The 17,089-nt window shown below is 35.1% G+C and overlaps 1 protein-coding gene across 3 annotated transcripts in view; it reads right to left on the bottom strand.

The window, feature by feature from the left end:
• Positions 1 to 17,089, bottom strand: part of Syx1A (Syntaxin 1A) — a 483,435-nt gene that overhangs the window by 107,831 nt on the left and 358,515 nt on the right. For all 3 annotated transcript variants that reach the window (XM_090369620.1, XM_090369618.1, XM_090369619.1), the window contains exons 4-5: positions 16,044 to 16,118; positions 1,370 to 1,443 (exon numbers count right to left, since the gene is read on the bottom strand). In XM_090369620.1, coding sequence (XP_090225746.1) covers positions 1,370 to 1,443; positions 16,044 to 16,118 — 149 coding nt within the window. The remainder of the gene's footprint in view (positions 1 to 1,369; positions 1,444 to 16,043; positions 16,119 to 17,089) is intronic.

Here is a 17,089-nt window from a genome sequence, read left to right as displayed (position 1 = left end):
GAATATAATACTTTGTCAAGCAAAGCGATGCTAGTACTGCTGCCATTCATAACATCATATTTATGCGAAATGGGATTTTCTGCATTATCTGCAATGAAATGCAAATATCGAGCCCGTTTAGTAGTAGAAAAAGAGCTACGAGTAGCACTCTCCTCAATGACACCTAGATTTGATAAACTTTGTGCTAATAAACAAGCACATCCATCACATTAAAATCAAATTAATTTAAAAATGAATATATATATATAGTAAAACCTTGTTATTATTCCGTCAATTACGTTTTTTTTTTCCCCATTTTTTGTATTAATACATTTTTCACCATTGTGTCTATAATTTTATGCAATAAGGGGGGGGGGAGGCACCAAGATTAGATTTTTTTTTAAAGGGGGCATAGTAACAAAGTTTGGAAACCACTGTTATAGAGCATCAGCAAAAAAAAAAAAAAAAAACCTTTCCATTTTTACCCATCTGGTCACTCCAAATGTTTGTCTAGTTCATTCAGCCTTAAATTTATTTGAGCTATCAACTTCCACAACAACAGATGAAAGTATGTTCCAGCAATCAACTACCCGCTGGCTAAAGGCAATCTTCCACACATCTATTCTACAACTGTCTTTCCTCAATTTGAATCTATGTCCCTCCAGGTTCTTTATCTGAGCAAGTGGAAGTATCCCATCAGCATTGAGCCTGCTCAAACCATTCAAGGCCTTGCACACCTCAATCAGATCACCTCACAGGTGCCTAGTCTCCATATGCTGCAACTTGCAGAATTTAAGCCTCTCTTTGTAAAAGAACCCCTTTGTTCCTCTCACCAATCTCATTGCCTTTCTCTGTACTCATTCTAGCAACTCTACATCCTTCATTGAGCTTGCTCAATCCAATCAACACCTTAAAACACCTCAATGAGATCATCTCACAGGTGCTTATTCTTCTGATGCTGCAATTTGCAGAATTGAAGACTTTCTTGATAAGAACACCCCTTTGTTCTCCTCACTAATCTCATTGTCCTTCTCTTTACCCATTTCAGGAGCTCTACATCCTAAAACAAGGCCTCCAGATCTGTATGCAGTACTCAAGATCTGGTGTAACCACTGCCTTATATAATGGATAATCACCTCCTTATCCTTGCTAGAAAAATTCTTGTATATCATTGACAAAATCCTATGAGCTGTCCTGGAAGCCTGTTTATAACATTATAAACATAATGTTATGAACACATTATAAGGGTGTTCAAGTTGTCCCAAACCTAGTGTTATATCAAGGTTGCACTGTATCATATAAAAAAAACTTTGCACATCACAGGGAAATATTTTAGTATAAATTTTATGGATCTATATTATTTCACAGTTTATCTGTTATCAACACTTACTTGCGTTTTGCGTATCCTGAAATCTGCAGACATCATACTAGTCTGCTCTAGCTGTTCGATATTTTGTTCCATTACTAGAAGAGCAATAAATATATTAAAGCTACATAAAGTGCATTAAAATTGAAAAATAAATATGTACCAAAAATGATTTTAAAAAAATTTCATAAGTAAATTTCCATACGAAGATCAAAACGTTTTGTGAAAAGAATATTAAATACTCAAAAAAAATTAGTTAATATTAAATTTTAAGGAATTTTAACTTTCATGAGAGTTCCTGACAGCAGCAGGCTCCGTGAAGAGCATTTTTTTGTTGTAGAATTTTGAAGTTTTGTAGTAATAAAAATTTTTTCACGTAAGTGCTTTTAAACAGTAACACATTGTTAATTTGACTCGACTGCTGAATATTAGTGCAAAATTATTATCAAAACATCGAATCAGAATTTAAAAAGTTCTCACATTTTTGATGTACTTTTTTGTGTGCTATCTTTTATAAACTGTATCTACAATTAGTTGGAAAAAATAGAGAACAGATGATAGAACATACTGGAAAAAAAAAAAATTAAGACAATTTCAGAAAATTTTGCACATTAATTCCTAACTAAGACACAGTTGAAGTATCCTTCAAAACGCAGTCCTAACAACAAACATATGGACTTCCCAGAAGCCGTACACATTGTTGTTTGTTTGGGCTTAATGGTGCAAGGGCAGCAGGGCCAAAATGCACTTAATCCATGATGAAAGGTAACGTGTGGTTTTGTAAAAGGTTTGCGACTAAACCTTAAAGTGCATTAGCATCCCATTACTTTGAGATAGGTAAACATTTTGACTACACCTGATGTATTAGCTAATAGTTGGGCTAATGTGAAAGGCATACTCATTATGGAAAATGACCCACAGATAGCTGTCTGTCTATTTCTGTTGTGTATGGAACAGTTAATAAGTATATGCTGAACTTTGTATTGTAGGTTGGGCATTCTGTCGGATCAGATAGATGCAAATGTGGATGTGACTTATCCATGGTCTAACCAGTATAACTTCTTTTTGTTTATTATCGTAGATACTAGATTTCCATGATTTTGATCTTTTTTATATGTAATAACTAGTTTAGTTTTCATAGACTTGTTGCATTTTTTTCATTGCTGTTTTATAATAAACTTGTAATCTGAAACTGCTATATTAGTATTAGCCATAAAGTGTAAGGAAGGCATAGGCTTTTGCTACACTGGCTAAAAAAAAAAAAAAAAAAAAGAGAGAGAGAGAAGAAAATACAAAACAAATAATGAACTTTTCTCCTCACATAAATAACTATCCAGTTGATCTTTGGATTCTTCAAACTATTGGAACAAGTTGTTCCAATAATTGACAATTTGCTGGTTAAAAGAAAACTTCCTAATCAAGAATTTACCATATAAATGTTTCAGCATTATATGGTAAAGTCCACTGAGAACAGAACAACAGCACTATTGTTTATCGTTTGGCTGATTCTCATAGTTCAGACATTGTGAGGGGTTGATAACGCAGAGTTAAGCAAGTTATTAAAGTTAAAATTTTTTTACTGTATTTTTAATTATTTGAAAAGAAGGACTGTATGCAGGTGTTGCAGATACTTTAGAAAATTCTTCTTTGAAAGCATTTTCAATTTTGTCGAAAGAAGATAGTTCTCGTCTATTTTTGTGATAAATTTTCTAATTATGGAGTATGGTCGCTATTGACAGGATCATTTAGTATTGTCAAGAAATTTTTGGCAATAAGTTTGTAAAATATATGAAATCGATGACTGAAGTCAATCCTATAAGTAAGTGTACATAAGTATGGGAGCCAGTATTCAGGAGAGTAAGGCTCTGAGAGTTTAGTTATAATTCTATTAATTTTCCTCATTTGGTAGGATCCCCTTAACAGATGGTAGCCATTAAAGTCACCAAACATACAGAACTGGATTCTGTTTTGATCAATTAGTTCTTCAAGGTCTTCTAGGATATAAGGGGTGCTTTCTTTGGGACGGTAAACAATGGTACGGCATACTGGCACCTTTATTAACACTGACTTGTGTCATTTTGATGCAGTACATGTCGAAATTTGTAACATTCAGTAAATTTTTTTCACGTGATTCAAATAAACTTAAAGTTATTTAACTAAATTTGCATTTTCACTGTCTATTGTTAAGATATTTTCTATATAAACCTTTATAACCATTTTTAGAATTTTAAATTACTCGGTCAGACCTCTGTTTACCGAACTTCTTTGTAGCGAATTTGAATTTCCCTTGGTAATTACATTTAAAATAGTTTCCGTTGAGCAAAGAAAATTTTCAAATAATGAACAGATTATGAGACAATATGCATTTCTGGCCTTCAGGCAATCAGTGCTGCTCTGGTCAACCTTCTACCGTAAGCGCCCTGTTCGAGAATTAGAAGAGAGTGATTTTCTTGACAATGACCCTGACAGATAATCATCTATTTTTTCACAAAAGTGTATCATCCACACTTTTCCGTAGATCTTCCATATCTCTGGTTACATGGTCACAGCACCTGAATATCTGAATGACTCTGACATTTTGGTCAATTTCAAAAAAAAAAAAAAAAATTCGAATTTAAGAATTAGTTCAAAGAACTAGTGAGAATATCGACGACAAGAGAAGGAAAATGAGGCCAACAAAAGTATATTAAACCTTCTAAACACGAAATGTTGGCAGCTTTTGAAACTTCAAGGCCTGCAGTGTGAAGGAAATGTTAAATCAAATGTGGACAATTTTTAATGACCGATGTATACTAAAATCCATTAGTGAACAGATTAGTCCAATTGCACCATGTTTTGTCCGTAGTGAACTGACGAAGTAGATAACTGGCATTGTTTTAATTTATCTCATATTGTGAATACTTTCACAGTGAGTTTCCATGGTATTGCACTACCTTGAATAAGTAATTCTTCACAAATGGAGAAGACTAATGTTACACTAATATGATGGCATCTGCCGAGAATAAGTAACATTAGTGTTCTCCATTGGTGAAGCATTACTTATTCAAGGTAGTTCAATACCACGGCAGCTCATTGTGAAGGTATTCACAATAGGATGTAAGATTAAAACGATGCCAGTTATCTACTTCGGCAGTTCACTAGTGAATGGGTTAGTGGTCTCATGCCTTATGCAAAATAATCAACTAAAATCCAGTATACAACAAAAGATAACCAAATATTTTGCAAAAAAAAAAAAAAACATGCTGAGTTACCCTGTGAGTAGGGCTTACAATACACGGGATCTCGAATACCGGAATCCCGGCCATTTTTTTTCTGGTATTGAAATACCAGTATTGATACAAAGAAATACTGGTTTTTCGGTATTAATTAAAAAAAAAAAAAATTGTTTATAATTTAATCACATAAAGGTTATAAAATCAACTATATGTAATTATGCGTACGTCATTATCTCTCCTAGCAAATGTTCGATAAATCATCGATAGGACACCATGCAACATTGCAACCTGTCCACAATTCTTGGACAACTTCATGTCTGACTGTATCATAACTCCTAAGTCTCATTCCTCCACTACTGACTGTAGTTCAACTCCACCAAGTGTATAAGTTATTTTGGGGATGCTGTTCCCCAAGTGTTCCCCAGGCTGTTCACCTTGCATTTTGCTGAATTAAAGCATAGCTGCCACTTTTCTGACCATCCCGGAAGTCTATCTATGTCACACCAGGGGCCTCTGTAGCCAGGGGGGAAGGAGCAGCGGTGTGTACACGCTTCTTGATTAGACCAGAGTTCGAGCCCGTCACCACCAAATATGGAGGATGCAGAAAGGTCAGGGAATGACCACCGCATATTCCTGGAGCAATATGGCCTTAGCTGTTAATGCTCCTAAAAACCAAATAACAAACAACAACAACAACTATGTCACACCGAAAAAGCTCTGCCTGGTGGCAATCATTAACTACTCTACTGATCTTTACATCATCTGCAAGTTTAGACCTCACACCCTCCATCCCTTCGTAGATGTTATTTAAGATAATCAAAAACAACAGTGGTCCCAATACTGATCCTTGGGGAACCCCACTACTTACATTAACCCAATTTGAGGAATAACCATTTATAAGTTGGAGCAGGCTGGAATCATAGGGAAAATCCTTAGATGGATAGCACGATGGCTTGAGGGCACCAGGCAGAGGGTTGTGATAAATGGTTATTCCTCAAAGTGGGTTATTCCTCGTGTGGGACTGAGTCAAATACTTTGCTGAAATCCAAATAAACAATGTCGAAATTATTCCCTAAATCCAGCTTACAAGTGACCTGTCAAAATAGCTAACTAGATTTGTTAAACATGGTTTTCCCTTTACAAAACCATGCTGTTTATTCTACAGAATTCCATTTCCATCTAAATGATCCTGAATTCCACCCTTGATCATTGCCTCCATGATTTTCTCTACTACTGAAGTTAAGACTGGCCGGTCAGTAATTTCCCATTACACTCCTAGAACTGCCTTTATGTTCCAATTTACACCAATCCAACGGAATCTCTCCTGAGTCCAGTGATGCTCTCATAACTAGCCTTAATGGTTCAATGGACTCACTTGCCGCCTCCTTTAAGATTATAGAAAAAAAAAAAAAGGTAAAGTGCAGCCATTATCAACCCACTGCAGGATGGAAGCCTCCTCAACAATTCATGCTGAGGGAAGTGGACCATAATCTGCCACGCTGGTCCAGTGCAGGTTGGCAGATCGACCGTATTCAGCAGTCAGGGGCTTGAACCCCGGTCTACTCAAGGAGCGTGTGCTACTGCACTCCCTCCCGCTCCTGACCACTCGGCTATGGAACGGTATATGCCATCAACCACAGAAGCCTTACTCGCCTGTAGGCGTGAAAGTTTTCTCATTAAATAATCATTTGAAATTTCAACATCATTAATTGCATTTTTTTCAACTTCACTTCCATAATATCTCATTGACACAAAGGGTTTTTTTTTTAATGTAAATATCGATGCAAAGTAACTGTTGAGTTCATCTGCAATTTCAGCTATGGTATCTAATACTATCCCACACCTATTACATAACGGTCCAATCTGATTTGTTCTTCTTTTCTTTGCATTTATAAATGCTAAGAATTCCTTAACTTCACTCTTTGCTCTCTTCTTTATTCTTTATCCCCACTCTTTGCTCTCTTCTTTATTCTTTATCCCCACTCTTTGCTCTCTCCCAGACTCAGTAAAGATATTAGTGAAAATTATACCTCACTTAATAAAACTTCTTTCTCCTTCAGAAAATGATGAACATAATTCAACCATGGAAGACCAACATTGAACAGAACATCTGTGTTCTGCAAATTCTTTCCAAAATAAGAAATTGCCTGACTCCAATGAGATTTTAAAAGATGAACTTGAGTCAGAAATTAATGAAATACTTAACTATTTTTGCTAAAAAAGTTCAAAGCCTAGAAAATATGGACTGAGATCGTCTTCGATTATCTCAGTACAATAGTATCAGAATAAAATCCGAAAGGGCATTTTCTGCCGTTAATCAAATACTATATGTACTAAAATTAGATCCCTTTTAAACAATCATACTACTGATTGCTTATGTTTCTTAAGAGCTCACTTTATTCGGACAGGTAGTGTGGATGCTGAAACATAACTAAACTTTGTAGTAACAATATGTATTTTTTTGTTTTTAGAATAACTGTATTTTAATGATTTTTTTCAGAATATTTATTATTGCAATAAAAGTTTATTTAAAACATGAATTCAAGTAATTACAGTACTTGTTTTTTTTTCCTTACTTTATTGCACCTAATTGTGATCAAAATTTATTGAGAAAAGTGTTTGTTTTTGGAATACCAGTATCCCGGTTTCATAAATTAAAAATACTGGTATTGTAAGCCCTACCTGTGAGTGAGAGAGAGAAAACAAGAGTCAGAAGTAGAAGGGAATTACCAAGAAAGAGAAGAATGATGACATCAAGCTCAGGACCCTGGGTCCAAAGCTGGATATCATCATTTTGTGCACATCATTGTAAGTATAAAAAAAAAAAATGTATCTTCATATGTTATGTATTAATAAATTGTTTTGAAATGTTAGAAACTCTATTTATTCCAACTTATTTCTGATTAATTTACCATCTTTTACTGTATTTCTGAATGTTGAATTATTTTTCATTGTCAAAAGGTCATATTTCTTTATAACGAAATTTTGAGAGAAAATATCGATTTCGTTATATATGCAAGTGAAAACTTAACTACAGAGACTGTGTCAAAGGCTGCTTTTGTTTCTGATGGTATCTGTGTCCAATAGCAAAGGATGACTGACATAAATGGCTGGCGAAGTTGCTGGACTGTTGATCAAAGAAATGACTTCTGTGCAAAGTATAATTGGCTAAATTATCAAAATAAGAGACTTAGTGTGCATTACGTAAACAAATTGGTACTCTTGGAATGGAAAAGAAGGTGGGCATGAAGATTTCTAAGGAATGGGCAATGAAGTTATCTATTTTGGCAAAAGTAGACAACAACAGCTATTGTCTTTAAGAAAAAAATTTTCAATCACAAGGAAACAGCGGGACATAAAGCTGCTATAAAATTGCTTGCAGAAGCTGAGAAAAAGCCCCTTGAAAAAATCTGTATTTAAAGAGTTTATCTCCTGAAAAATTAATAACAGCACCATATATAAGGTGGACAAAGAAAATCATCTTTTCATAATTTTTAATCAGAGATTAACATACAAATATTAAATGGGATTGACACGGGTCATATTCTTCATTCAACTAACCAAATTCTTTCATTCATCTTGAACCAAATTAGTGATGAAATAAGAAAAAATCTGGCTAATAAAATCATTAATGTTGAACAGTAAAATTTCATTGACTAACTGACCACAGTGAGCAAGAAATCCACTTTAATCGTTTATGTTTTAACTTGTATGTTTACAGTGGAATGAAATCTCCTGTAAATTTGATTTTGGACTTGATCGAACTTGAAAGTGTTACTGCAAAATGGATATTTGATTCTTTGCTCGATTGTCTTCACACACAATATGACAGAAAACTATTTAAAAACTCACTTAGTTTGTGTTACATGTGATGGTCCAGCTGTTACGATGGGTAGCAAAGGTGGCATTACGAAACTAATGAAAGAAAAAATTCCCTTCTTTAATAGTGTGGCATTGCACTAATCACCAATTAAAACTGTGAGTTGGTGATACTGTGAAATTCATTGCAGGTATCAATAGATTTATAGCATTTATTGATGTCTGCTGACAAGGCTAGTGGGAGTCAGACGTGTTCAAAGCTGCTAAGTGGATTTTCTTATTTATTGATTTGAAATTATTTTTTTCTAAAACTTTTGATTTAAATTTAGTAGTATAGAATTATTTTGTGATTTTCTGATTAATCTGGTGTATTTATTCTTTACTCGGCCTTGTAACTGCATAAAAGTATCGGTAAGGGTATAAAATCCACATGTTACAAGTTGCAGCTCCACTGAGCGAGAAGTTTTTTAGCTATATTTAGCCGCTTTATTGACCAATTGTTACATCAAATTATTTTCTATAAGTAGCTTATAGATCTAGTCAGGATCCTTAGTTTATTCTGAATCGAGACAGCAAGATTTGAAAGTTAATTAATACTTAAGTGTCCGTACATTTACTGTTCGTAACTTGCCGCCATTGTTATACGACACAACGTTATATCCCGAACAAGATAGCGTAAGCTTAGTATAGTATATAATATAATATTGTCAATTAATCAGTAAAATCTATTAATCTTGTTAAACTTCATTGTCAATTAAGTTGTACTTTCAACTAAATACATATAACGACTTAGATTACAAACGTAACATAATTAATTAATACATAACTTGATATGGAAGTTATATAAACGGAACTTGTAGAAAATACTCGATACTGAAAAATATATATAGCGTTATAACTGTATTGGGATACAAGTTTAGGGTTATAATTTTGTACTGAAATTGAAATTTTATTGAAATTAAATCAAAATCATGACTCAGACCAGAGCAGCAAAGCAAAAGGCTCAAGCTAATGGGAGTGCTGTGGCTCAGGGGAGAACCGAGGGGGGCAGATGCCCTCTGAATCACAGCCTTTTAAAATGCGCTGTTTGCATGATGTTTGTGGAGCAATCGGATATGGGACATGATATTGCCATAGGGGATGTCTTTGTGTGTGTGCACGATGTAAGGAGGGTAAGGAAATCAGGTGACAAACTCAGCGTTGTTGTGGGCCTATATGAGAGCTTGAAGGACAGGGTGGATGCCCTCGAAGGATCTAAATTGAGGGACCCATCAAGCTCTCAGCTGCCCACATCAATGCCAGATCTTGCACTTGGTCATCACGCAACACAGCGGCAACCCCAAGGCAGAATATGCTGGTCCCACAGGAACTAGTGGTTGTTGGTGACTCTATTGTCAGGGAAATGGGGAACATGCTTTGTAAAAAGGACAGGTGGAACAGGACCAGGGTATGTCTGCCAGGGGCAAAGGTTGATGAGGTTGTAGAGCAGATATCATCTTTTAAGGGCACAAAAGGTGATATATTTGTACACGTTGGCTCTAATGATATTAAGAGTAGGAGACCAACAGATTTACTTAGCAAGTACCGGTCACTGTTGAAAAAAAGCCGTGAATTAGGATTGAATTTGAAAGCGTTTGCAATTCTGCCCAGGCACGATAGGAGGGAGTACATGATGAGAGCCTTATCGATCAATTCGGCCCTAGAAAGATTGTGCAAGGTTCAAGGGGTAGAATTTTTTTCAGCCTGGTTTGTACTTGTTAACAGGAGAGACTGCTTCTACACGGATGGGATACAATTAAATAGAAAGGGTGCAAGAATAATTGCTGATGCTATCAAGGCAGTGTTAGGTGGGTCGGAAAACTGCTAGCTTGGGGGGATACAAGGACTAATAGATTAACAGTAGCCACTGGCAGAGGTGAAAATGATTCTTGCACTGCTTCTATTGGAATGAGCAGCAGCCTGGAAAACAAGATGCAGGATATTTCAGAGACTGCTGGGAGTCATTGAGGAACAAGTAAACACATGGGTTGTGTTAGGATTTACTCAAAGAGGTAACTACCATCAGGGGTAAAGGGAAGGGTTTTTGCTTTCGTAAAGGCGACTACGATGGTCTGAGACAGTATTTAAATTCTATACAGTGGGACCAACTGATGATGTTACCAACAGCAAATTCAAAATGGGAAGCATTCAAAGAACTTATCTTGGAAGCTACTAGGCTTTACATACCAACTAAGAAATATTGTTCAAGGTTTAGGCCTAAATGGATGTCAGATGAACTAATCAGGCATATGGCAGAGAAGAAAAATACATGGGATACATATAAATTAAGATGTGACACAGAAGTCTATGATACATATAAGCTGGTCTGCAACCAAGTTACAAAGGAGGTTAGGCAGGCAAAGGCAGATTACAAGAAATCTTTGGCAAAGGATGCAAAAAGAAAAACAGCAAAGAATTCTTTACTCATGTAAACTCTAGACGGAAGGGGATGAATCAGATTGGTCCACTGGATATTGATGGTTCAACAGTTGACAATCCTGCTCAGGTAGCTAACGAACTAAATGAATATTCTGCACCGACATTCACACATGAGGAGTTATTCAGTGAGGGGAATGTCAGAGGCGTATTGAACTCTGGCAGTAAGCTAGATAATCTTGTAATAACTGAGAGTAAAGTGGCGGAGAAATTGTTGAAGATAAACACAAGAAAGGCACCTGGGGTAGATGGGATCTATCCAGTTATATTAAAGGAGGCAGAAAAGGAAGTAAGCAAACCCTTAGTCATAATTATGAGAGCTTCCTTGGACTCAGGGGAGGTACCCATAGACTGGAGATGTGCAAATGTGACCCCAATTCACAAAGGAGGATCAAAGGCTGGCACAAGTAATTATAGACCTGTGAGTTTAATTTCTGTTCCAGGAAAATTAATGGAGGCAGTGGTTAAAGAAGCACTGCAGGATCATCTAGACAAGACTTCAGTTATAGTTCGGACACAGCACGGTTTTGTTAAGGGAAAGTCTCGCCTGACCACTTGGATTGAATACTATGATGCAGTCACAAAAGAACTGGATGCAAGGAATAACTTTGATATTATATACTTGGATCTTAGAAAGGCTTTTGATACTGTTGCACATGGAAGACTGCTGCACAAATTGGAGCAGTGTGGCATTGGAGGCAAATTGCTGCTATGGATAAAGGGATGGTTGAGGGGGAGAAGACAGAGAGTGGTAATCAATGGACACTGCTCATCGTGGACTAATGTTATTAGTGGAGTCCTTCAGGGTTCAGTGTTGGGTCCATTATTGTTTTCTGTATTTATAAATGATATTGATGATGGTATATCAAGCTTAATGTCCAAGTTTGCAGACAATACCAAGGTTGGCAGGGTTATTAAGGACACTACTGATGCTATGCTGCTGCAACAGGATCTGGAAAGGTTGAGCAGATGGGCTGAGAGGTGGCAAATGAAGTTTAACATTGACAAATGTAAAGTACTACATATGGGAAACATATCAACTCTGTGGTACTACAGTGACAGTGGTAGAGAATGAAAAGTGCAGGCAGATATGAAGTTCTCTGAGCAGTGCAGATGGGCTGCCAGAGTAGCTCATGGTGTCTACACAGCAATCTTTATTAAGATTGCTGAGGAGAATGAGTTTCTCTCTTTTCTATATAAAGTGAAGTTCTTAATCTCTAGAGTAATGTGCAGCATAAAGTTGGTCTGTTGAAAACATATAGCTATGGGATCATATTGAGAGATCAGATCATGAAAGTAATTGGTGTTACTATGTAAAACTGATAGAAATAATGTTCTATTATTTACTTTTTAAGAAGGAGGATGAGTCCATCTGATTTTTGTGAGATTTTTTGTGATGATGTGATTTTGGTTTCTGTTTCCTGGGAAAGGTAAGGTGCTCAGATTCTTTACTATCTTCTGTATCTTTATCTGGTACAGTCTATCAGTTTTCATGTCATCATCTACATGGATTTCAAACAGTTCGTCTGGAGTATTTGTACATCATCAGCTAGTTTGTTTTAGCTGCCTTGTTTCAATAGTATCTGGCTTATATGATTTCTCAGCTACTTCATTACCAGGGCAGTTGCCAGGAGGGACTGTGATCAGTGTGTTAGTGTGATCTACTAAATGTGGCTTAGATGATGGCTCAAGAATACAGATCAGGCCCATTCTGCAATCACTATGTCGGGGGAGAATAATATACAATAAGTCTCCGATATATGTAACTCGGGAATGACTAATAAAATATTACTACTATATCCCTGACATGCCAAAATTACAAAAACTGCATAATATCCTCAGAAGAACAAAGAAAAATAGTTATATATTTTTTAATTACTTAGTTATAGATTTTTATATATTAGTTATATAGAAAAAATGGTTATATATTTTTAATTAATTCAATTAAAAACTATCTGGGGACAGTGTTGAAGTAGCCGGAATGGTGCATAAGAAAAGAAAACAAAGGGGGGGGGGGTTAATGAATGTTATTGTACTGTAAAAACTGATATGCATTTTGTAGCTTTAGTTATTATAGTTGACTTCATTGGTGCTGAACCCTTCACTGCTTCTCATATTCTGGCTTTGTCCTTTATTACTGTGTTCACTGTTGCACTGGCAAATCTAAATTCCGCATGATAGCAAGCTCACATTTTACTAAAGCAAATTTCTGAAGGTCACTACCATAAAACAATAAAAACAATTTGCAGTTTCCAGTTTATTGAGCTTTTCTGCAATCTATTATAAATGGGTAGTAAACTCGATCTTATTGCATTTACGATAATACCAATAGCTGGAATTCTGTGGGTTTTTACTTTATTATGGTGAAATGTGTGTCCCCTTCACTGAAATCTTCAGTCATATAAAAACCATTAATTTTCAGAATCTTCTCTTCATTCCTATTTTTTAAGCTTCATAAACTTGTTCCTCTGTATCTCACTTGTGCAATTTGTGCATGCCATGTTTATCATTATTGCTTCCTTATTTTTATTTATATAAGTCTGAATTTACGTAAGTCGGGGACTTACTGTATCTGTTTGTTTTGTGTGATTGTAGCATAATTATGTATTGACTGATTTGAGAAAAATGAATATTTTTAGGATATGATGTTTGGACCACTGCAATTTGAGCATACAGGAGTTATTCCATGCATTCAAATTAAAAGTGATACCCTGATCCACAGTTTGGCCAAGTAGTTTCTCATTGGCATGGTCTGGGAATGACTGTATTTCTGACAGTTATAACATTGTAATGGATTTTGGAATGTTGTTGTTGTTTTGGTTTTTAGGAGCATTAGCAACTAAGGCCATATTGCTCTGGGATATGCGGTGGTCATTCCCTGACCTTTCCGCATCTTCTGTATTTAGTGGTGATGGGCTCGAACCCCGGTCTAATCAAGAAGCATGTGATACGCACTACTGCTCCTTCCCACCTGGCTACGGAGGTGCCCTTTTTGGAATGTATGGTCTCACTTTGCAGCTGAGATAATTAGCTTTTACTGATGTTGGCACATGTGGTGTATCAAAAATTAATATTATACTGTGTGCTAGGAATAATATGCTGTCTTTTTTTTTGGGTCATGATCTGCCTAGCTTGGAATACTTTTTGATTCAGTATTTCCTGTACTGTCTCCTCTGAAACACACATAGAAGGTCCCACTCAGCTATTACTCCTTTTGAGGAGTTTAGTGTGTTATGAGAAGTAACCTTAACTGGGATTCCACTTATAGGTATCATTTTTAGTATAATGACTAAGTGTTGTGGTTGATTAGTCTATTAATAGGTCTCCTGATTAAAGGCATATGGCAATTTTTGGGGATCTAGCAGTATTTTCAAAACATCTCTATTATAAATAGTGACAGCTTGAGTGGCTGATGAGAGAGTGTGAGGGTATTATCAAAAATGCAGGCTGTTCTTTGTTACTCATGATTTTTTTAAGTTGTTTAGAATTAGATTTTCATGTTCAATATGGCAGGCATCCATATGTCTCAAGCTCTTTGGCTCATTAGAAAGGTATCCTTCCACATTTTTTTTTTTTTTTTTTTTTAACTTCTTTTAGTCCTAAAGGATGACTTTTCGTCCAGGTTACTGGCCCTGCAATGTGGAGACAGGAGTAATCACCAGTGACAAAGAGATAAGAAGAGGTTAATCTTTCCTTTCTTTTAGTAGGCATAATACTTTCCTTTGAAGAACAAAATTAAATAACTGTGCAACTTTAAAAGAGTTTAATACTCATGGTAATAAAATGACTTGTGAGAGGCACTGCTTTTGTAATCACTTGAGAAATTGCTATAGTCACTCACATGGCACTCTATACCAATAGTTGTCAAAATTACTAACAGTTCTCTCTCTCTCTCTCTCTCTCTCTCTCTTCCCCCCCCCCAAATTGGAGAGGAAGTATTCAAACTTCCTGTAGCTAATGGGGCAAAAGTATAGATCATGGCATTGGCTGCCAAACAAATGATCATAATTTTGGACTACCTTATACATGTTCAAGCAGCCTTGTATCCCCTGTTCTTGTTAAAAGCAATTTTTTCCTGTACTTTAAAGAAGTTGGCCATGAACTACTTGATCACTGAAATTTATCCATGACATTCACTGTGTGTGTATATCTGTATTCCAAGTGAAATAGTTTCACTGCAACTGTCAGATACAAAAAAAAAACATGGTAACCACTAATTAAACTGGGTTGAGTTATTCAGACTTGTGAACTAGATAAGTGCTTTGAATATGACCTACTGGACTTGTAAACTGCATGTTTTAAAGTTTGTGGGATGATAAAAACTGGGAACTCTCACTCACTCTCTCTCTCTGTGCCAAGGCTAAATAACTAAACCATTCTGAAAAGACCTACCTGTTAACTGTTGGATTTTACCTGTTAACTTTGAATGCCTCTAACTTAGTATGGAATTTAAAAAAAGAAGTAACATTTGTACTATATATAAATGTGATTTATCATGACTGTATTTTGTCAAACAGTGGCAACAAAGGTTCAAAGTTTGTTTGCCTTCCCTCCCCACAATGTATTCCCATCAACAGCAAATTAACTAAAATCATGTCATTAGAGCCATAAGTTAACTTCATATATGAATTTTTATTTGACACCAAAACCACAGTGAATGGTAAACTAATTCTAGGGACACACTTTTAAACCGAGGACAGTCAAAACCTGACATCACTGAATCAAAAGGAAAATCATTCTCATTTACATTTTGTCTGACTCGTGGAAACTTTTGATTTGCCAAATTTCACAGAAACCAGATTTTTAGCAATCATCAAATGTGACAATCTAGCAATGAATGAATCACATGAAGGACTCATTCCAAATAGGACATGATTTTCTGAAGAGATGTTCACATCAGTTTCACTAATTTTATTAATGATATACTGAAAGTGAAAAAAATAGAATACTACACAATTATCTATGCTGTCTTCTGTAAGATTTCTAATAATAACACTTTTTTCAATTTGATTGTGACATAATAACTTTTCAATTCACTTCTGATATTCAGCCAAGTGAGCTAAGCCAGTTTTGAAAAAGAAAAATTAGTTGTTTCGCAAAAATTAGAAATTTCATTAATTTAGTCTTGTATATTGTATTTGTATTTATAATATATCATATAAATGATATATATAATATAATAAACATACCTTTTAATTTGGCCCTAACTCTATTGGCAGTCTTTTTGATATCTGCCATCAGGTCCTCTAGCTCCTGTTTAACCTCTGTAATAAGGAAAATTTTATTCATTAAAATAACTCATTTCTGTTAGTATAATAATAGTAATGTGAAGTAAACATTCCTATAGAAATTAAAGTAATCTACTAAAAGTAATTGTATCTATTTAAGTATATGTAATTATCAGTTTTTGTTAATTCAGTATTAATTCAAAGTAATATGTATAATAATTCAAGTAGGTTATCTGTACTGCATATGTATGTTAAAAAGATAATAGTATATATGTGTACACTTATTTGAATTAAGTGTATGTACACTTATTCAAATTCACTAGATAGTAAAAAAAAAATTTTTTTTTTGGGTGTCCTTATATCAGGGTGGCTCCTATATTTATCTCCACCTAGTTCATCGTGATGGCATAGAATATTTGTGAAATGGGCCTGATAAAAGTATTAGTTTGTGTGTATTAGTATTTTGTTTGGTGTGTTGTAAGTGCTGTAATGCACAAATCCCACACCCACTGGAAGTAGTGCAATACTGGTGGGTGCACTAGATAGTAATTGTAATTTTTTAAAATTTTAGTTGAATTCTTATAATGTGCTGGTCCAATGATATTAAATTGGCACAGATAAAAATTCGTTAGCCATAGCTGATAATTTATAATTAACTTTTCATGGTCTTCATAAAAAAAAAGCATGTAATTACACAATTTGTTTAAGCAATGGCTAGAACTACTACTACACCTGCTTGGTAAATAGATACTGGATTGCAAATGCATACCGTGATCATTTTAATCATTAATGCATATAAATCCATTTTGCACAGAAATTACTAGTAAACATATATTGTTAATTTCAACAGATCTTTAGACATTAAACTTGGAAATGTGATTTCAATCATTGAAAACATCACAATATTACAATAACATTAGCATGGGAAAGCATGCTAACGTTATTGTAATATATATATTTTTTTGCTATCAATTACAATGGATGAATGAACACGCTTTGAATGCAGC

The sequence above is a fragment of the Mastigoproctus giganteus genome, chromosome 3 (genome assembly GCF_048544385.1).
Source record: "Mastigoproctus giganteus isolate SK-2022 chromosome 3, ASM4854438v1, whole genome shotgun sequence".
Lineage (NCBI taxonomy): Eukaryota > Metazoa > Arthropoda > Arachnida > Uropygi > Thelyphonidae > Mastigoproctus > Mastigoproctus giganteus.
This window is presented reverse-complemented; position numbering and strand designations above follow the sequence as displayed.